General features: G+C 39.5%; 1 protein-coding gene across 1 annotated transcript; it reads left to right on the top strand.

The window, feature by feature from the left end:
• Positions 1–14602: 14602 nt before the first annotated feature.
• On the top strand, positions 14603–19546 carry B3GALT1 (beta-1,3-galactosyltransferase 1). The gene is made up of 2 exons (XM_029932991.1): positions 14603–15813; positions 16506–19546. The coding sequence occupies exon 1, from the start codon at positions 14820–14822 to the stop codon at positions 15798–15800; it is 981 nt and encodes a 326-aa protein (XP_029788851.1). The 5' UTR covers positions 14603–14819; the 3' UTR covers positions 15801–15813; positions 16506–19546.
• The last annotated feature ends 2727 nt before the right edge of the window (positions 19547–22273 follow it).

Below are 22273 nucleotides of genomic sequence, written 5' to 3'. Positions count from 1 at the left end.
ATTTTGAGAGAGACGGAGACAGCACAAGTGGGGAAAGGGCAGAGAGAGAGGGTGAGAGAGAGTGCCAAGTAGGATCTGCACTGCCAGCACAGAGCCTGATGCAGGGCTAGAACCAATGATCATGACTTGAGTCAAAACCAGAGTTGGATGCTCAACTGACTGAGCCACCCAGGCGCTCCAACATTTGTAAATGATAATCATGGGATTGTCAAAAATAACAGATGAGTAAATCCAAACAAAAGCATAGTGGTTCTTTTCAGGAATCATCCCAAAGAAAAACAAGAAGAGAATAACGAGTTATCAGCACATCATCAGACTTAATAGCAGACACATGTATGATGCCATGTATAATTATATAGGTAAAATTAGCACATCACATGAAAAAAGAACCAAATAAATTTTCACCAATTTTTGAGAGAGTATTTACAGTGGCCTATTTTTAAATGAAGGCTCCCTGGTTTTCAATGAATTCACCTAGAAGAAAGGTCCACAAGAGTTTCCTGAAAGAGATAATCAGTTGTCATCCAGGGCCTCTTGCCCTAAGCAAGATCACAACAAGAGTTCCATGTGACATCCAGCCAAAAGACACATGCCATATATTTTTAGACAGCATGAAGAGAGAACAATAGTTTTCAAATATGATCTGCAATTCAAAGGCTCCTGCTTACATGGGCAATGCTATATAGCATTTTCCAAGATAAGTATAGCAGAGACTCATTCATTTTATAGTGGTAGGTAGCTCTCTCAAGCAATGCTTAAGTGTCCAGCAATTTAAAAAGCAAATTTATGTGCCATTTTAAAGCTTACCATGTACCTCACAACCAGCCTAAAAGTTAGATTATCATCGTTTCATCTTTTAAAATTTAAATTCAAGTTAGTTAACATACAGTGTAGTGCTGGTTTCAGGAGTAGAGCCCAGTGAGTCATCTCCTCTATCTAACACCCAGTGCTCATCCCAACAAGCGTTCTCCATAATGCCCATCGCCCATTTAGCCCATCCCCCCACCCAGCTTCCTCCAGCAACCCTCAGTTTGTTCTCTGCATTTAAGAGTGTCTTATGGTTTGCCTCCCTCTCTGTTTTTATCTTATTTTTCCTTCCCTTCCCGTGTTCATCTGTTGTGTTTCTTAAATAACACATATGAGTGAAACCATATATTTGTCTTTCTCGGACCGATTTATTTCACTTAGCATAATACACTCTAGTTCTATCCACATTGTTGCAAATGGCAGTATTTCATTTTTTGATCACCAAGTAGTATTTAAAAAACATATATACATGCACATTCATATATATACATACATACATATACCTATCTAGCACATCTTCTTTATCCATTCATCAGTTGAGGGACATTTGGCTTTTTGTATAATTTGGCTATTGTCAACAGCAATTCTGTAATCATTGGGGTGCATGTGCCCCTTCAAATCAGCATTTCTGTATCCTTTGGATAAGTACCTAGTAGTGCAATTGCTAGATAGTAGGGCAGTTCTATTTTTAATTTTTTTGAGGAAACTTCATACTGTTTTCCAGAGTGGCTGCATCAGTTTGCATTCCCACCAACAGTGCAAAAAGTGTTCCCCTTTCTCTGCATCCTCACAACATCTGTTGTTTCCTGAGTTGTTAAATTTAGCCATTCTGACAGGTGTGAGATGTCATCATTTCATTCTACCCTTAAAGAAATAGAATGGTATGTGGTTTGGGGTCCTTAGTTTAAAAAATAGAAGCCCGTTTACAGGTAAAAGAGAAAGGAACTCTTCAAAGGGCATTAGGTAGTTCATGGACTCTCTGTGGGGGCAAGACCCACATCAGGTCACTCACCAGCCAGAACAGCACGGCCATGAACAGCACATCCCAAACAGTGCTTGACAATTTTTAGAGCTGTTTTAGGAGACACATCATTGCTTCCAATGTCTCTCCTCACATCTATGATGTCACATTTGGAGGATGGAAATTCTATCACAGCAGTTTGAGGAAAAACAAACACCTTTGTCACTCCATGTACTTTCTAGTCAGTCCAAATCACTAGAAAGCACCTGCTATCCTGTGTTGCTCACTCCTGCATCTATATCTTGCCCAGAGGCATCTGATTGGTGGAAACTAGGTCATATTGCCTATGGTGGAAACTAGGTCCAAGTTGTAAAGGGACCTGGGAAATTTAGTTTTGGACTTCAGCTTCTTTTACAACTGGTCTATTTCCTGGAAGAAAAGCTAAAGGGGAATTGAAATAGAAATAGATCAGAATAGCTAAACTACCAAATCTGCCATAAATGGAGAATTTACTTGACTACAGTCACGTCGCTAGTAAGTGGCAGAGCCAAGTCTTAATATTCTTCCCGAGATAAAATGACTGCTTCATTATCGTAGAGATGAGAAGGTCATCTGGCCTTCAAAGCTTAATTAAAATATCTCTTTAAGAGTTACTGTTTCCTTTTGACCTAGAATGGCATGGGCTGTAAGCATCATTATCGGTTTGGTTTTCTAGATATCTTAATATCATGAAGGGAGTAGCCGTGTGCATGGAGACGAATCATTCATCCTTTCTCAAGTTCTCATTAAAAAATAATGACAACCTTTACATTGTGCAACTAAGGATCTCAGGGCCAGAAAGACCCTTGAGCCATGGTAAGATGCATGGCAGTGAGTTCTTTTTCTCTGGATAACTAAAGGAAATAAGAAAAACAAAAATTTTTAATTTGACTACATGTAAAAAGTGAAATGTAGGATATGGTGTGGACACCCACACATTACAGTTTAACAGATTCATGTTCACATCCAAGTTTAATCACTCAGTAGTTGTGTGACACTGGGGCAAGTTGCTTACTCTTTGGGCCTCAGTGTCCTGTTTTGTAAAATGGGAACCAGGATACTTACCAACAGTTATAATTGTTAGTAAGATTATATGTAAGTTATAGAGAACATTACAAGCATGAATAGAGGCAGAGAAGAAACGATGTGTCCTCTAAATTATATGTACAAATAGTTATTTGTAAAGCATTTTGTATAGTCCTAGCAAATAGTATTGATTAAATAGAAACTATTTTTTAAATATTATTTTAAAATCATTAATGTCATAATCTTAATTTAACAAATTTGAAAAATGAAATGCTATGGTAATCTACCCAGTCATAAAAATGGTTACACTTTTTTAGGCAATCCAGAATATTAATTATTTCCTTTCCCCTCAGCCTTACACCTTAGAAGTCAATTGTTTTCCTGCCTAAGAGCCTCCTGAAGGCCCCTTTCAGTTCCTTGTTCCACAAGCTGCATGTGGGGAGTGGTTGCACTTTTCACCGAAGAGCTTTGGTAGAGAATAATGACAAGTGAGATTTTCTTCCTCTCATTTCTGATGGTTTTACATTTATATGGCTTCATGTGTTGTTGTTGTTTTTTTAAGTCTATTTTCTTCCACAACTGACCTGTTTCCAATTATACTTAGAGACCATTCCTAAATTCTACTTTTATAGAACTCAAACTGATGGTTTTCAAATAACATAATAAGGGAAAGGGGTAGCAAATAGCTTGATATCTCTTAGAAAAGTCACCTATACCATCTAAGACTTACTGGGAAAAATGACTATTAAAATGCAGTCTCTTTTTTTAGCCATTTTTTTCTAATGTTTTATTTCTTTTTAAGAGAAAGAAAGTGTGAGTAGGGGAGAAAGAGGAAGACACAGAATCCAAAGGAGGCTCCAGGCTCTAAACTAGCTGTCAGCACTGAGCCCAACACAGGGCTCAAACCCACGGACCACGCGATCATGACCTGAGCCAAAGCCAGAAACTCAACCGACTGAGCCACCCAGGCGCCCCTAAAATGCAGTCTTTAAACAAACAGAGGGACGCCTGGGTGGCTCAGTCGGTTAAGCCTCTGGCTTCAGCTCATGTCGGATCCCACGTTCGTGGGTTCGAGCCCCGCGTCGGGCTCTGTGCTGACAGCTAGCTCAGCCTGGAGCCTGCTTCCGATTCTATGTCTCCTTCTCTCTCTGCCCCTCCCCCTCTCATGCTCTGTCTCTCTCTGTATCAAAAGTAAATAAAAACATTTAAAAAAGTTTTAAACAAACAGAAAGTCTCAGAATTCCATGGAAACTCCTCTCTAATGGGCCAAGTAAAAACATGCTTTGAATGGACTTTACAACATTTTAACAGTTTCAGAAACAACCTGACATCTCAATATAAAGAAGAGTAAATCTCTCACATGTGTAGGTGAACAAAAAGCACAAAATCATTTTTTACCTTTTATTGTAATTATCAATGCCTGCTAAGTTCATCTAAGATATAGACTTCCTAGTTTAAGAAATTGGACTCAAACACATGCTCTGAAATCTATTTTCTACAGGGAAAAGAAAAAGCAAAAAGCAGAAGGAAGGCAAATGTCTCTCCACCTTGGTATGATCTTACATTTATACCCAGTCTGAGAGAGAGAACCGTGCTGAAAATGGGAAGGGATGTATAACGTTCTTTGGTCTGTGACCCAAGTTTCTGGTAGACGCAGCTAGAGATCTGACGGCAGAGGAAGTTCCCTATGCTAATGAGGCTGGAGGTGGGGTTGAGTCTGGTGCAGAAAATAGGTAGAGCTGGCAGGGGAGGGGGGAGAGCAGAAAGCACAAAGACCACCAGAAATGTAAGCGGAGAAACATGAGAGTGCAGGAAGGAGGAATCCTGGGCAAAAGTTGAAAGAAGAGAGTAAGTTGTCAGGGAAGATCTTACGACTTTACTCAGAATGATGTTATATGCCATGCAGATAGATTCTAAGAGTTAAATGGGTGAAGACTTAAAAAGTTTTCATGCATAAAAGCATGAGAGAGCACTTATTTAGGGGCTCTGGACATGAAATGAAAGAGAAAAATATGACAATAATTGAAAGTGATGCCAGGGTCAAGAGCATTTGTTATTGTTATTCATTCTCTTCATTTTTCTAAGCCCTTCTAGAGACAAAAGAGCCAATGGGAAGGGAAGGACTGAAAATGCCAAATACTACAGGGAAGAGCCTTTCATCAAGTGGGTTGAGAAATCATGGACTGATGTGGAATTTCTGATCAGTAAAAGTTAATGCAAGTTTGAAACTAAAAGAAATTTTTAAGGAAGAAAATATTTCCCAAGAGATTTCATGGGAGAACTGCAACTTGAGTCTTGTTCTGTTGACCATCAATCCTGTGCTTTCTCCAGGAGACCAAATTGTCTCAGTGTCTTTGACAATGAGATCTTAGTCCACAAAATTTAAATGCTCGGGAGTAGGAATAAAGATGGTGAGCGATTGTGGAGAGCTGATTCAGTGGGGAAGAGAGAATGGGAAAGAGACACAGGAATGAGAGTTGAATCTCAGAGGCTTTGGGGGAGATGAATGTCTTGAGCCCTGCCGTGGAATCCAAATGAGAAGAGTCCAGTGTAGCAGCAGATTCAAGAGCTATGCAAGGTAGATTGTGGTGAAGAGTTCAAGGCGCCAGTAGGATGAAAACTAGCAGGCTGGGTCTCTAACCACTGGGGACATAAAAATCTTCAGCAAAAAGAAAGGTATGAAAATAGGGAAATGTGTAGAAAGGGAAATTTCTAGCACAAAATAGTGTCTGGTGAGGGGAAGCTGAACAAGACAATAGCTCGGTAAATAGCTTGTGGAGAGCGATGCTGTGATTGGCAGAGGTAAGGACTGTCAAGAACCAACACAGATGACTGAGGATGACAGTGAAATCCAGGGCAGCATTTGGTCACCTGACTAGCCAGTAGGTACCAACTTGAGAAGATTATACACAGAATCACAGATTTCTGAAATATAAGTGTTTGGTTAAAAAGCTACTCTGCCAAACAAAACTCCTTGTCACCCAGGCTTTCCTTTGGGTACATTTCTAGAGCAATTCATAAAGCTAATTGTAATGCTGACAATTGCCAAGTCTCAGTTGAGTGATGAAATGATCATATGCTTTGTAACATTACATTGTGAATAGGTTCTGTTACAACCTTGACAAGCCTATGAAGAAAAACTAGTAAATTGTGAATTGGCTTTGTCTTGAATCTCTCAAAAATAATCATGGTCTAGCCATTTGAGCCTGTCTCAGTGGACATAGAATGTTAATTATGACTATGTAAATGTTACTCAGGCTATTTAAAGCTGGTAGATTTTTTATATTCTTTTTTTTAATGATATCTTTTTTTTTTTTATGTCTTTATTTTTGAGAGACAGAGAGACAGTGCGAGCAGGAGAGGGTCAGAGAGAGAGGGAGACATAGAATCTGAAGCAGGCTTCAGGCTCTGAGCTAGCTGTCAGCATAGAACCCGATGCAGGGCTCAAACCCATGAACAGTGAGATCACGACCTGAGCCAAAGCCAGAAGCTTAACCGACTGAGCCACCCAGGCACCCCAATTTTTTATATTCTAAAGTTATATTTGAAAAAAATCTAGTTCTTTATCACATTAGTGCTAATAATGATCATAAGATTTCTTCTAACTTTTGTATCCCTTTTTCACAGAAGTACAGGTCCTCTTAACAGATACATTATAAAATGAAATTGAAACTTCTTGTGAGAACAGTCAACTGCCAAGGTTTTCTTTCCCCCTTTTGAGAATCAGCCAAGTAAGAAAACTGCTTTTGCACCAGTTAGTCAAGATGCATTGACTGATTATTGCTCATGAAACATTGTATAGGTGGCCCCTTCAGGATTTGTCTTTTATTTATCATGTTTATATTAATAACGATAATACTCTTCATTCAGGTAGCAATATTTAGCTTACAGACTATTTTCAAACACAGTATCTTATTTAATCCATGCAGTGACCCTGCAAAGCATGCGCAGATGTCATCATTTTCATCATATTGATGGGGAAAAAAAAGGTAGAGAGATGCACAGAGTCCAGAGCCGATGACTAAAAATCTGGAAGTCGAATTCAGATCTTCCAGTGCCATAAGATCACCTACAAAGTAATTTCCATTGACAGCAGCTACACAAAATTATTTTTGCCTTAGGGGCGCCTGGGTGGCTCAGTCAGTTAAGCATCCGACTTCAATTCAAGTCATGGTCTCGTGGTCTGTGAATTCAAGCCCCGCATCAGGCTCTGTGCTGACAGCTCAGAGCCTGGAACCTGCTTAGGATTCTGTGTCTCCCTCTCTCTGCCCCTCCCCCACTTGCACTCTGTCTCGAGCTCTGTCTCAAAAATAAACAAACATTAAAAAATTTTTAAGTTATTTTTGCCTATTATGTGTTCTGATAAATTGCTATTGTATACATTGGTATTTGACTTAGAAAAGGAAACAAAAGGAAAATAAAAATTGCAAGATCCATTATGTATGATGTTATCAGTTCCCTCGTGGTACTAATGTCGTTTTTTGAAATATAACCCAAAATATTATTTCCTGTGATGGACTAGGAAATAATTCCTCAGACTTTGTAAATTTTAGATAGCAATACACTAACATCTTTCTGGTTTCTAATAATACCCATTATATCAGCTTCCCCTCCCCAAAATAATGGGCCAAATGAATACTCTTTTTGGTGTTGCATAGCTCATCATTTTTAAATTCTCCCAGCTGCTGTTTATATGAGTAGGATGTCTTTCTTCTCGTCCTCTTCCACGTCCGTAATAAAACATCCTGGCGTTTCTTTCCCAGTGGAGAAGCCCCACCCAGAGCCCGACCACATTGCTGGGCTCCCAGGCTCCTATGATTAAATAAGTGATGGCTCTGCCCATCTTTAAAAATGTGTCTCATATAAGGCAGCCGAAGCACCATATCCCTCACTGCAAAGGAAGCCAAGCATTTATTTAAAATAATGAGACATCCTCATTTTCATTTTTCCCTGAGAGGATTGTAGCGATGTTTAAAAATTCTCTGAATTCTAGAACTAGGGCAACACATTGATTCGAAGAAAGCTGTAATCTTCTCTAATTTGAAGTGCACTTCTTCTGCAGTGAAACAGAGTGTAGCTTTCAGAATAGCAAGAGCCCTGAGCCCACACAAAGACACCCTCATCCTGACCACTCCTCTTTCAAGTTGGCCCCATTCTTCTGAGTGTAGGGATTTATAAAGACCTTTTCAATACATTTCAAGGTATAGTGAACTAAAAGGAGACAGGTTCAAATACTCTCTTCCTGATTTGGGAGGGAAGTGATTTCATAGCCACCAAATCATGATGAATATTACCTTTTTTGCTTTCTGCCACTTCCTTGTTGCAAATGATCTGCTGGGTGAGTTCAATTATAGGGTCTCTGAAAGGATTCATAATTAATTTTTTTTAATTAGCTTTTTGTCTTTCTGAGGCAAAGGAGTCAGATCACTTACCTCTATGAGCATTCAGGGATTTCGACTTGTGTGTGGATAGTGCCTTCCACAGCCAAGTAGGCTGACTTCAAAGAGAGGCTAGGAGAGAGAGCCAGCCCTCTGTGATTTGGAGAGATAATAAGTTAGCAAGCTGTATAACATAATGGTTTATGAAATTTTTCCTTCAAGGACCATTATCTAGTGTTAATAGTGCTTTATTTCTTCCTCTCCTGTGCTTATTTAGAGCATAATTACAAGAGCGAGATGAAGGGAGGGAGTTGGGCATCAAGATAACCATTCGCCAAATTAATGCAGCTGAGTAGAATCTCTGGCCTTTGGGGCTTGTTTATCAATTAGTTCTGTCGCGGTCTGAGTTCCTGTATTTCCCCATAGAATGAAGATTCTTTGATTTCACTCATACACCAGCTCTGAGGAAAGTCATTTGAGATCAAAACATTTTTCAGGCAGGTTCTCTTTTACCCTCCCCAGGATGGCGATGTGCGGTACCGCCAGCTTCTCATCAATTTCAAGAGCTTTTCATAAACACAAGTGGTTAGCGCTTTCTCTCCCCGCCTTCTCTCTTCTTTACTTTTTTTAGAATTTCTGTCTTCCTTTGATCCCTTCCTTTTAACTGGTTAAAATTGGGTTGATTTTTTTCAACAGGTTTATCTTTTGTACCTTGTTTTAAAATTACTACATGGATTTTGATGTTAAAACCACTTTTGTAGTGCCATATGGTCTCTGAATATTCAAAATCATTTCTGAATAATAGGAATGCTGGTAGTTGGAGGTGACACAGGAGAATTGTCATTCTCCAGAAACCATGTCAGTTTCTCAAGAATTGTTTGACCCCAACCTTTTGGGAAAGGTGTCACAGTCCTGACTTCACTTTCCCAAATAATTATGGGTTGATTTCCACCCCCGACCCCTGTGGGGGAGAAAGGGATACCTCAAGGGAAAGAGAAAGCAGCAGAAGCACAGGACTGTTGATGCCATATTCTTCATGTGGTCTTACAAAATAAATGAAATAGCTTTCTTTTTCATGTAAAAATAAGCCAAACGTGTTGCCTTACACCGTCATGATGCATTCATCTTTGAAAGCTAATTACACATTTTTTTACCCTTTAAAAATTAGTTTACCAAAACCCAAGAATTTCCCTGCTCAAATAAAGAAAATAAAAATAAAGAAATAAAGTCTTGGGGAGAAAAGTATTTCATTTGTTGCTATCCAGGAAAGTAGGTGTTATGGATGGAATTGTTTCCCCCCAAAAAAGACATATTGAATTCCTAACCCCCAATACTTCAGAATGTGACCTTGTTTGGAAATAGGATCTTTACAGAGGTAATCAAATTAAAATGAGGTCATTAGTGTGGGTCCTCATCTAATATGACTGATGTCCTAAAATAAAGGGCAGCAGGGGGGGAAGGGTGCACACAGACACACACAGAGCAGGGGAAATGCTGTGTAAAGATAAAGGCAGAGATCTAGGTGATTCATCCATGAACCAGTGCCAGAGTGTCAGAGAATTGCCAGCAAATCACCAGAAGTTAGGAGAAAAGTTTAGAACAGATTCTTCCTCACAGCTCTTAGAAGGAACCATTCTGCCAATGTCTTCTCAGACTTGTAGCCTTCAGAATTGTAAAACTATAAATTTACCCAGCTTCTGGTACTTTGTTATGGCCACCTTAGCAAACGAATACATATAGCTTGCTAATACCAATAACCTACATCTCTAGAAGCTGTGGGCAGTTTCTAGAATGAGCAAAAAGGCCACAAATGGGAAATATGAAGCCAAGAAATCCAAAAGACAAGAGAGGAGCAGAGTTCAAAACCAAAAAGATGCTCTTAACGAAGCCAAGCAAAGAATCAAAAATTAGTAAAAGACTCAAGGACTAGACTAGAGATCACAAGGCTTCCCATTATCAGCTCAAATGTCACCCTTCAGAGAGTGACCAATTCATTGAAGATAGCTCCCCTCTCACTTCTGCTCAGGCAACTAATTTACATCACTTTGCCTGACTTATTTACATCACTTATCAATACCTGAAACTACTTTTTGTATTCATTTATCATGCCTTTATAGTCTGCCTCCCTTTCCTAGAAAGAAAGCCCCCTCTGTCTTACCAGACTGAAAGTCAGTGCCTGGCATCTCTATCTGGTGTTTCTTACATTTCTGATGGACAAATGAAGTAGACTTGAAAATCAAAGGGAAATCAGAACTCGGAGATAGTATATTCCTTGAGACACCGGAGAGTGGAAGGGGCCTGCGCAGCCCTGCCCATGGGTGCAGGGAAGCTAGAATGACTACCAGGCCCCCCTCAGTGACAGCGGTGGGCAAAGGAATCAGTTCTGACTCCTTCCTGCCCAAACATGATAGAAAGCAACCGAACTTGACACCCAAATTATGCACAAGTCACCCAAGAGATTCTACCCACTTGCTGAGGGACTGACTTCTCGCCATCCTAGAAAAGAATTTTCCAACTTAGGAGCTTTTTAAAAAATACGTTACTCAAAATAACAGATTACCCAATGTGATTTTTAGGAGAAACATGGGCTCCTTAAATTGAAAATTCTGCCTCATTAACTCCCTGAAAGGTGAAGGTGGGTAGCTCCTGAAGGGTCTTGTGAATGAGGGAATCTTCGATACAGGAAGGCTCCTGGGAAGGAAATCTTTCAGGTGTTCTAGAGGAATGTTATTTGGAGGGATTTGTATTTAATGGATGACAAGTTCATGTGTCATCAGTGTCTGTGGTTGTGGTAGGGCTGCTAAAAGAAATGACAAATGTCCTATATGCAACTTCGTATTTTAATACATTAATGCGTCTGTTAAACAGGAGTTTTTTAAATCTCATGAAACTGAAAGAACCACCCAGAGGATTCCTCTTTGTGACATTCAGCTCCTTCTCTAGAACTTTTCAGCTGACATTTTCTTTGCTTTTTAGTGAACCTTTGCCTTTGTGTTTTCCAGAAAGAAAACAAAATTCTCTAGTGAAAATCTGTACAGTGTATCCGCTAAACCAAAAAACTGATCGCAGTCCTATGTATTCAGAAGAATCAACTGACGTGTGTGACCTGGACCCCAAATCATGAACTGATAATCTGACATAGTCCTCTCATCCCCTCTAGAACCTGTTCTTTATATCATAATCCCATCTCCCTGTGTAACAACATTTCCCTCAGAATCTCAAAGGATTGGGGATGATCATTAATACATATAATGTGTTTGGAAATAATGTAGATTTTATTTTTGCCCTTATTTTTTCTTAAGGCTACTGAGGCACAGAAAGCCTCACAGCAGGTTAGGATTGCTCAAGAAGTAAAATGTGGACATCTGGCCCATCACTAACTACTTCAATCAACATACATAAAATCATGCTTTAGAGTTAAATGCAGCATGCTACGACTCTCTCTACCTCTCCTTATATTGCTATTTCTGTTCCAGAGGTATATTTTTGTGCTTATTTGGCCACCTGAGACGTGTGTTTTGTTGTAAGCAAAAAGGATGTTTTTTAGCATGCCTCGCTGTAGGTGCACATTATCCTTGGCCACGCTTCAGATTGTAGGCTGGTTCTTTTGCCCAATTTAAATCCTGTTTTTATTGGTGATAATTTGCATCTACTGGGGATCAAGATGTAATCGATAGTATGCTTACTTTTGTTCTCATGTCTGAAAAAAAGTCAGTAAAAAGAGCAATTCTTGCAGCGTGTGAGTATGAGCACACGAGTGTGTTTCTGGACATCAGAGAAAGGAGACTGTGAAGTGTTTCTGAGCCTCTTCCTCAGCAGCAGCTCTCTCCCTACCCCCAGCTTTAATGTGCTCTTTGCAAGACATCAGTTTTTGGTGATCAACGATCCCCACAGCTTTGGTGCCATGCGGTGTGTCACAAACCAGAATGAACTAGGCAAAAATTCCAGCAACAGACACACATCTAAGAAAATAAATGTGCGGACCACTGGGAGAATAGCAGCAGGAGATGCTTCCTGCCACCCTGCGTTTTCCTGGGCAAGATCTTGCCCGTTGTTTTAACAGGCTCAGGAAGCTTGAGATGGCTTCTCAATCACTCACTAGCTGTGTGATCTGGAGTAAGCGACTTAATATCTCTGAGCTTCCATTCGCTCAACTGTAAAATGGAGGCAGTACTTCTCTTGTAACATCATAAGGCATGGAGCGCCATAAAATATAGGGCATGGAGAGCACAGCACGTAGGCTGGTGCCTGGTGTACTACATGCATTTTATTTTGTTTTACTTTGTTCTATTTTATTTAATTTTAAGTTTATTTATTTATTTTGAGAGAGAGATAAAGAATCTTAAACAGGCTCAACATGGAGCCAGATGCAGGGTTCAATCCCATGACCGGGGGATCATGACTTGAGCCAAAATCAAGAGTCGGATGCTCAAAAGACTGAGCTACCCAGGTGCCCCTTTATCTCTCTGTTTTACTCATTTGCATGAAGTCTTTCCTCCTAGAATATGAATTCCTTGAGGAGGAGTATGGATTCTACTTCTATTTTTCCAATGCTTCACATGCACCCATGTGCTTAGTGGCTCCAGAAGAGAGCTTAAGAGGAACCTCTAACAGTGACTATTTTTGGTATACCAGCTTAGTGATAGGTGACTCACACTTTAGTAGGAAAGTATGAAAAGTGACAAGGGCTGTATGATGATAATGGTAGGCTTATAAGAATCAGATACTAAGCCCCAGAACAATGAGGGAGAAAGTTCGGTTGTGACTCACTCACATCCCTTTGGCATTCAAATGGAATCCACGTCTGTATATCCCAGGTTGAAGAACCCTTTTCTACACTCTACTGCTCGGTTCTCGTACTTCCTTTTGCTTACTGCTTAAAGTATCAAAGCTTGCTGCACATCACGTCCTTTTTATCACCTTTTGTGCACCTTAGAGAGGACATTTCCTTCAGGAGCGAAGAATACTGGAGCTTATATTTAGAGAGTACTTACTGTGGGTGGGATGAAGGTCTGACTATGCCCGGAGTCATGCTGCTTGAAGCCATTCTAATATTCATTTAGTTTTAACAGTAACCACACTGAGTTACTGCTGGTCTCATATGGATCGTATATTTACAGTCAGCCCTTGGCTTTGACAGGAGGATGTGTATTATCTCTGCTATTGCCCATTACTTCTTTTCATTTCATTATGAATATTGTGCATGGAAGCATGATTTTCACTCTGTAATCCCAATTGAGTTCTTTCAACACAGTCTGTACGTTTAAGTGCATAGTTTTCTTTGACGCAGACTTTGTTAAAATTGACATCCATGATTGGCTATCTCTGACTTCCAGGGCTACCACGTTTTGCTCTAACTGGGAAGGAAGAGACAGTTTTTAACATGAATGGACTTTGTAGCCTGGCACGTATTGTTTTTTACTGGCATCAAAGCAGCTCCAGTTCTAGAAAGGAGTAGCATTCTAAAGGACAACTTTTTAATTTGCATGCCAATTAAAGTGTTGTGCCCATCTTCATTGGCTTTGTGGCCCTAAGCTCAGTTGTGTCTCTCATTATACTCCTACTATGTTTACTGACAAGTGGAACCACGGAAAAAATATTGAAAGGGGGCAGCATAATTTCATCAAGGGAACATCAGGGTGAATTGTTGAAAAGCACAAAAAGAGATACTATTTAGATCAACTCCAAAATGCATGCTGCCAGCTGTCTGAAAAGACACTTGGGTGACGGTGTCCATGCCTGAGGATAAGGCTCTTCTTCCTGTGATGCCGCCTAGAAAACTGATCATTAGGGACTATCATTTGCGACAGCCCAAGTTAGGGAAAAGTGAGGAAACATAAGGAATTACTTCTGAGTCAGAGCCTAGAGAGACTCTTTTAGCACAGATTTTCCAGTGGTGATGGACACATCTTCAAATACAGGGCCAGAGAAAGCAAAGAGATGTTGAGAACTGATTATTTTATCAGAATCAAGTGAACGAGAGCTAGACTTGGAAACATGGACAAGAGACACAAGGCCTCGTGTAAGACTCTTCTGCTTGAAAGAAGCCTTTAGTGTCAAAAATGTCTTTGACAACAAAGAAGTCCTCTTGTGACAAGGAAAAACTCATTTTAATTACTAATGTTCAGTTTACTTCATATTCCTCTAGAGCTTATAATCTAATACTTGTTAATTGAGTATGATACACATAAATAACTTCTATCAAGGGGAGAAAAGGGAGGCTAGTCATGTTGGGGAATTTTCAGTAGTGATGGAAATGAGTGATTATGGTTTTGATTTTAATCACCATGGGCAATTCTAACACCCTTATTCTGTTTATGCGGAGATGTAAAGTGACTGAATAAATCTAAACAAAAACTGTATTTTATTGATTTTGCAGAGTTAAGAGGAAGATTTGGGAGGCATGGAACCTTCCAGCAGGTTTGAAAGCAAGTAGAGGGAATGCAGAGATGCCAGACCACCACGAAGACCCATGGACAATCCCGCACTCCCGCTTCTCTATCAAACTTTAAGATTTATTAGTAATATGCTGCCTTTGCAAGATGAAAAGAAAGTAATGCCAAAAAGGCATTTTCTTCAATATTTGGAATAGACGTGCTCTCAAGACAATGGCTTCAAAGGTGTCCTGTCTGTATGTTTTGACAGTCGTATGCTGGGCCAGCGCCCTCTGGTATCTGAGTATAACTCGTCCCACTTCTTCCTACACTAGCTCGAAGCCATTCAGCCACCTAACAGTCGCCAGGAAAAACTTCACCTTTGGCAACATAAGAACTCGACCTATAAACCCGCATTCTTTTGAATTTCTTATAAATGAGCCCAACAAATGTGAGAAGAACATTCCTTTCCTGGTTATCCTCATCAGCACCACCCACAAAGAATTCGATGCCCGCCAGGCAATCCGAGAGACGTGGGGGGATGAGAACAACTTCAAAGGGATCAAGATAGCTACTCTCTTCCTCCTGGGCAAGAACGCCGATCCTGTTCTGAATCAGATGGTGGAGCAAGAGAGCCAGATCTTCCACGACATCATTGTGGAAGACTTTATTGACTCCTACCATAACCTTACCCTTAAGACGTTAATGGGAATGAGATGGGTGGCCACTTTTTGTTCAAAGGCCAAGTATGTCATGAAAACAGACAGTGACATTTTTGTAAACATGGACAACCTTATTTATAAACTACTAAAACCCTCCACCAAGCCGAGGAGGAGGTATTTTACCGGCTATGTCATCAATGGAGGACCAATCCGGGATGTCCGCAGTAAGTGGTATATGCCCAGGGATTTGTACCCTGACAGTAACTACCCACCTTTCTGTTCGGGAACTGGCTATATCTTTTCAGCTGATGTGGCTGAACTCATTTATAAGACCTCACTCCATACAAGGCTGCTTCACCTTGAAGATGTCTATGTGGGACTGTGTCTTCGAAAACTGGGCATACATCCTTTCCAGAACAGTGGCTTCAATCACTGGAAAATGGCCTACAGTTTGTGTAGGTATCGCCGAGTTATCACCGTGCATCAGATCTCTCCGGAAGAAATGCACAGAATCTGGAATGACATGTCAAGCAAGAAACATCTCAGATGTTAGGATTTTTACCAATGTAAATACATTTCTTTTTTAAGAAATGGGGCCTCGGGTGTTGGTATGTAACAGGTGTCACCAGGGGAAATGAACTGGCGAAGGGGTTTTGTAAAAAGATTTTTCTTCCCACTCCTAGTTTCTTTCTTCGATTACCAATTTACAAATGTCAGGCTCTGGTCATAGAAACAATACACGAGTTAGAAGGGCCAGATTTCATTCTCAGGTCCTAAGGCATTGCAGTTATCTCAAAAAGCAACTTCCTGACAACTGCTAGGATTCACATACTGTGCATCTGAGATAAAAATCTGGTTCTGGGAAACTGAAACTCACTGTAATGTCTTCATATCATCTCTGCAAAAATGAATAAGTAAATAACTCTTTTTCAGAAATAATTCAGAAATAGCCCACAGTCAGGAAGACACACTCGATGTGATTGTTAACATTGTGTGTGCTGTTATATTGAATTTTTACATATATTGCCATGGAATGTGTACAGTGTTTGCTGTCCCAGCAAGAAATGAACTTAGGCCTGGCAGGAAGGCTTCAGTTAAATAAATGGAAATCTAAACTTGAAAATCAAATATTCTGTATGTTTGGAAGACAACTCTGCCTGCTCATCCAAGGATTGAACCGGGTCATTGGGTGGAATGTATATAAAATGCTACTTAACAAAATAAACAAGAGCTTTTTTTTTTTTTTTTGCTCTTTCAGAACAAGCATTACCTGGTGCCTCCAAGGAGATTTTGCCAAATGTAATCTCACCTGCCTGACTCCATTCAGTGTTGCTAAGTGCGTTTTATAGTTTCTGACAGAGGCAGGCACATGTGTGTAGAAATAAGTTGGTAGGAGGGAAGAAAAACAATAAATTACATGGAGAAAATACAAACTTATGTATGCATTAAAATTAACATAAGCAAGCTCAGCAAGCTTAGCAATAGTAGGAGATGCCCCTCCCACAAATTTGCAAAGCATGTGAGAGAATCTTTTAGCGGGTGCCAATGTTTCTGAATGATTTAGCCCTATTGTTGATCGATGTGCTACTCTAACATCTGAAACATCCAAGTACCTCCAGCAGCAATGCTGTTGGGAGCTGTTGTGGGAGCTCCGCGATTGAGGTTCAAGGGGAGGAAAGGTGGAGAAGCTTGGAATCAGTTTCTGTTGATACCGTCATCTTTGTTGGGTCATGTGAGCAGGCATCTTAACCTTGCTGTGCTTCAATATGCTCATTTATAAAATGGATGGAAAAAAACACCTACCTCACAGGTGCTGTGAGAGCAAATTGCATTTGCTAAGTATTTTGAGATCCTTAGTTTAAAAGGTGCTAATGCAATGTGTCATGCGTTATGCCAAATGCTAAAATAATTAATTACAATGATGGTCATTGTAATCAGTAGTCATAACATCAGCTTACATGTAAAACCTGCCAAAAGAAAGATTGAATATGAACTATTAGTGCATCTGGTTCTTCTAAGACTTTTTGATTTTCCCCTGGGTATCTTAGGTGTTTGGAGAAGCTTCAATTTCTCTACCATTTCTTTTGGTTTCAATGAATAAGTTTTTACTTGAGTGCATTGCCTTGATTTCCCAGGGTGCTGAAAGTGAAGGCAGCTGCCTTTCTTCAGGGAGGAACCTCTGGCTGGAAGTATATCACAATAATTGAATCACATGCTTTGCAAAATGTATTCTATCCCATCAACTTAGATCTCAGGAAACACCGATCTGAATTCTCAGTAAGAAATTTGAGGAGTGACCAGGAAAGCTGGTCCCGTATATCAGGAGAGGAACAGGCACTCAGCAAACCCACACACTGCACATCATCTATTCATTAGAAAACTTCTTTTTTGTTTTCATTCAAAGAAAGCCCTGCAACTGAAAGAATATAACTGTTCCTTTAACCTGACCTTTGAAAGCCCCCCCAGAAGTTGATAGCAAACAAGTAAACAAAATGAACAAATGGAAGTCATGGCCTTATTTCTTGAAAACACTGGATCTTTTATCCCCAGCCCAAAAGAATGCAATATGAGACAGGCCTTCTGTCCTTCAGTACATCTTCATCAGTCAGGGGGACTGCTGAGTTTGGAAAACAGCGTTAGGTAGCCTGGGGAGAGGTGGATGAGCACAAGGTGAGCCCCTCTCTAACACCCGACCCTCAACTGCTGTGAGTTCCAGTCATTGGAAAAGTCTCACGACCTTGTACTTGGTCTGCATTTCAGCCACATCGCTGAATCAAGCCTCTGTCTTATACTACCATTTTGCATTTACCTATGCTCAGTCAAGCCACCTTCGCGTCAAGGAATTGCACATTATAAACATCATATATGTACATCTGTGAATTGTTTTCTGTGTGTGTGTGTGTGTGTGTGTGTATACATTATAAATAGAGCCCTAATCTTTAAAAGGAGCAAAAATCAGAGAATCTTATGTCTTAAAGAACTATTTCCTAACTTTTTTATGCTAGGTAGTGCCCATATGACGAACATGTAAATATTCATCAAAGACCATATGTATATATTTTAAAGGCATTTTTTCTTCTCCCCTGTATGTATAGCTAGAATCTGCTTGTTATGTACATTTTCTTCTGCATGGAGCTCAGTGAGGCAAGCCCATTTGTCCAAGTGTTTCAATAGCTGAAAGCATGTTTGCCCTTCATTTTTTGAATGTTCAAGGAAAAAAATGTTTAAGTGATCATGAAAAAGCTCTAATTTTCTACTTTTATTAATTTTATGGCACCGGCCAAATTATGGTTTCAACTATTTAGGCCATTTTTTATATGTATTATCACTTCTCTTACATAAAATAATGTTTCAGACAGTATTGTACCAGGAGTCGTTCAGACAATTTTTATAAAAACCTTCTGACTGTCCCCCTACGTCCTGTGTTCATTATGCATTGAATAACAAAAGGTATCAATAATTAGTGTCTGTGTTCTTAAATTTTCTTTTTTAAATTTATTTTCGGAAAAAAAAGTTTTATCTTTGCTGGCTAGTTTGCGTGGTTTGGGGTCTTCTATTGAACCAAATGCCGGTTTCAATATATAATATTGTATTTTTACATAACCAGAATAAAAAAAATGAAGATCATTTTCGATTTGGATTAAATTCAGAAGAACAAAACCCCTTTATGAAATGATATGGGGGAAAAAACTCTTTACAGAGAAGCTGAGGAAGTTTTTCAGTCAAACCTCTCCTATCAAAAGACAATGAAACATTTACATAAAGCTTCTGGGATTCATTTTCTACCTTTCCTAATATGTGGGTTTAGTGGGGGATTGATTATGTCATTTCTTCTGTAAAGGTGAGGATAGCTTTTATAAGCAACAAAGTAACTTGTGAATGAAAGAAGTAATTTACTAGAAACGCTTGTTGAGGGTAATTGACATTTAGGTATATCGTTATAAATGAATGATTATTTATGTATTTATTTGTCAAAATTGTACATACTATTTCGCCAAACGTACTTGTCTGTAAAAGTGCACTCTCCAGGTTTGTAGTACTATTTAGGGTTACATGGGTTGCCAATCAAGCTGCTAATCAGAATACTATTTTTTGTATCAATGTTATAACACTGAAAAATAGATGCTGAAGATGTCTTTACATTCAGTTTCTTCACCTTCCTCTTGAAATGTAAACTGTTGATTGAAAGCACGATGCCAATGTATAATCCCATCTGTCACGAGGAAGATTATGGTTCCGTAAAGCTGATTTTTTTAAACTGTTGGGACAAATAAACAGGAGAACGTATTTTCCACTGTGCTTCTTTTTTGGAAAAAGCCTCTTTGGTGAGATGCGATCATTAAAATCAGCTGATGCCCTGTTGTTTATCATTAACCTCCTCAGCCTCAGTATAGGTAATAGTTCAAATCATTCAGAGCTCATCCCAAGAGCCTAATGCAGTCAACCTAGAGGTAGTTTACTCCATAGATTATGAGCTGCTCCAAGATTTAGGAATCTGGGGTCTCCCTTGCCCTGTGTTAAATTCTGACGTGTTGAACATGTCAACAAATTACAATTCAGAGAGCATATGTTGATAACATGCTTGGTGAATTAGGACATATTAAATCTAAGACAAAACTGTCATTCTTATGTGTCACCCACATATATCTTTTGGAATACTGCATACTATTTTAAAAGTTTGCTCCTACTGAAAAAATGCTATTCAGCATTCTAAATGGCAGACAAGTAGATGCTGATTGCTGATGCCTGACTTTGTAAGCAAGAGACTAATAGCTATTTAAGAGACAAAGCTTCTGTTATTATCAATCCTGTATTCACTTAAATAGGTCTTTACTTTTTAATGGAAATATAACTGGATTTACTACCACTGAACTTCAGAGTTCAAAAAGTTAAGTTCACCAAGTGAGCTAAAATACAGGCATAGACAATGAAAACAAAAAAAATAGATTGGTATTCAGTGTGACTTGTTTCTAAAGGGGCAACATCAAGAGCAATATTGTAAAAGCCTGGGCTTAATCTGGAGGATCAGCACCAAATGGAACTTTGTTAGAAATGCAAATTTTTAGAGCTTTCCAGAAACTTGGGGGTGTGACCAGGCAATCTATATTAACAAGCCTGGTAGGTGATCCTCAGGCACGCTGCTCAGGCGCTGGCCGCTGCCCTCTGTGAGCCACAGCCAGCCTACCGCCAACACGCTCACAGTGGCTCAGGATGAGTTTGTGCAAAGACGCGATGAGGGAAGATACTGCACCCCAAACTAAATGCCATGTTTTCCCAATTCTTCTCATTTTATTAGTAGATATGTATTGCCGAGAACTGTACTTAATTATTATTTTATTATATTTGTTTCATTTATACAGAAACTGTGGAGATCTGTTTCTTGTTATTAAGTAAGTTCATATGAGTCTTCGATTTTGCCTCTTAGCCTGCAAGCTTAAAATATTATTTGGTCCTTTATAGGAAACATTTGCCAACCTCTAACTCAGAGATACAGGGAGACATCTGACAAAGGCATTACATGCAAATTTTCCCCAATTTTAAATGAGAAGTCATATCAATAAAGCATACTGGAATTGTATCTATGCAGCCAGGGAAATGACAATGTAGTCATGATCATGAATTGCATTAAAAACTGACAGCTGCATATATTTTTTAAATATTTCCTTTTTCTCTCTGGGTGATTTTTAAAAATTATAAAAACTTGATTGTAATTGTAACAATTATCCAAGGCTTAATTAATATATTGCTTAAAGATGTGTGGGTATTAGACCTAAGAGGGTGGGTTTCGTATAGCTTGATTATCATAATTACAAGCATTCTATTTTCTCATTTACTTAATTGATTGTCAAAGCTTTCCAGATAAATTCACACTGCTGGAAGAGAATTGAATACATTTCTGAGAGAAAAAAAGATGGGGCTATTTAGAAGAACGATGTGTCCCAGAATATAATCCATGTGAGCATGAAAAATTACCCTTGATAATATCTTCTTACCTCTTTTCTGGTTAAATAGGCATATTTGTGAAATGAGAAAGAAATGAATGAAAAAGTATTATTGATTCAACTACATCTATAATAACACTGACTGCACTGTCTCTTCGGACAGAGATGCCCAGCACTCAAGAAAAATTTTCCATTTAGTTTTCCTTACAGAATCTATTAGTTTGGTAAGTTATGTCGACTATTTGTTATGCCTCTTGCAATGACCTCAGTCCTCACCTGGGGAGAGCATGGCGTGAAAGGCGATTTATTCTCTCTCTGAGGTTTATTCCAGAAGGTTACCTCAGCAGTGCTGCCTGATACGGCAGGCTGGGCAGGGTTACGGGGGGGGTGATGAAGACTATTTTTCAGTAGAGACAAGGATGACCTCACGAAGCATGAGGTGAGGGAAAAGAACACATCAGAGACTTTCTCCCATTGCAAAGCTTTAAATTTTCAGTGCCCATTCCTTGGGCTTGTTCTTAAATTCTAACAGCCTGTTACTGTTATCTCAGCTGAAAGATTAGGAAACTGAGGCAAAAGAGAGTCGTGTAGCTTCCAGCGTTCGCTCAGACCCTCCGGCTAACAGGCTGTGTCTGTGACCAGTTACAGCACGCTGCCTCTGAAGGTAAGAACATGCACCCGGCTCCCAGCGCCCCACCCCAGCCCCACTCCAATGGAAGTCCGTGTGGTTATTTTCATTTGTCTTCAGATTGGAACTCCCCCCACCACTTTCTTGGAGTTATAATTTACATACTTTAACATTTACCCCTTTTAAGGGTACAGTTCTAGGAGTTTGGACAAATGACACATTCGGGTAACCACCACCTCACCCAGATAAGGAGCAGTTCCATCACCTCAGACTCTCTTGCCCTTTTGTAATCAGCCACCTTCCATCCCCTGGAAGCCACTGATCTCTTTCCAAACTTCTGTTTTACGTGAGGCTTCCATTTTATTCAGCAGTCACCATGTATAATGTTTAATGTTAGAAAAAGATTCTTCAGATAGCCCATTGTGACAATTTAGTGCAAAGAAAAGGAAAACCCTG

The sequence above is a fragment of the Suricata suricatta genome, chromosome 3, assembly GCF_006229205.1.
Source record: "Suricata suricatta isolate VVHF042 chromosome 3, meerkat_22Aug2017_6uvM2_HiC, whole genome shotgun sequence".
Lineage (NCBI taxonomy): Eukaryota > Metazoa > Chordata > Mammalia > Carnivora > Herpestidae > Suricata > Suricata suricatta.
This window is presented reverse-complemented; position numbering and strand designations above follow the sequence as displayed.

Excerpts from the sequence above, each read along its gene's own strand:
- B3GALT1 (XM_029932991.1), top strand. The coding sequence starts at position 14,820 with ATGGCTTCAAAGGTGTCCTGTCTGTATGTTTTGACAGTCGTATGCTGG.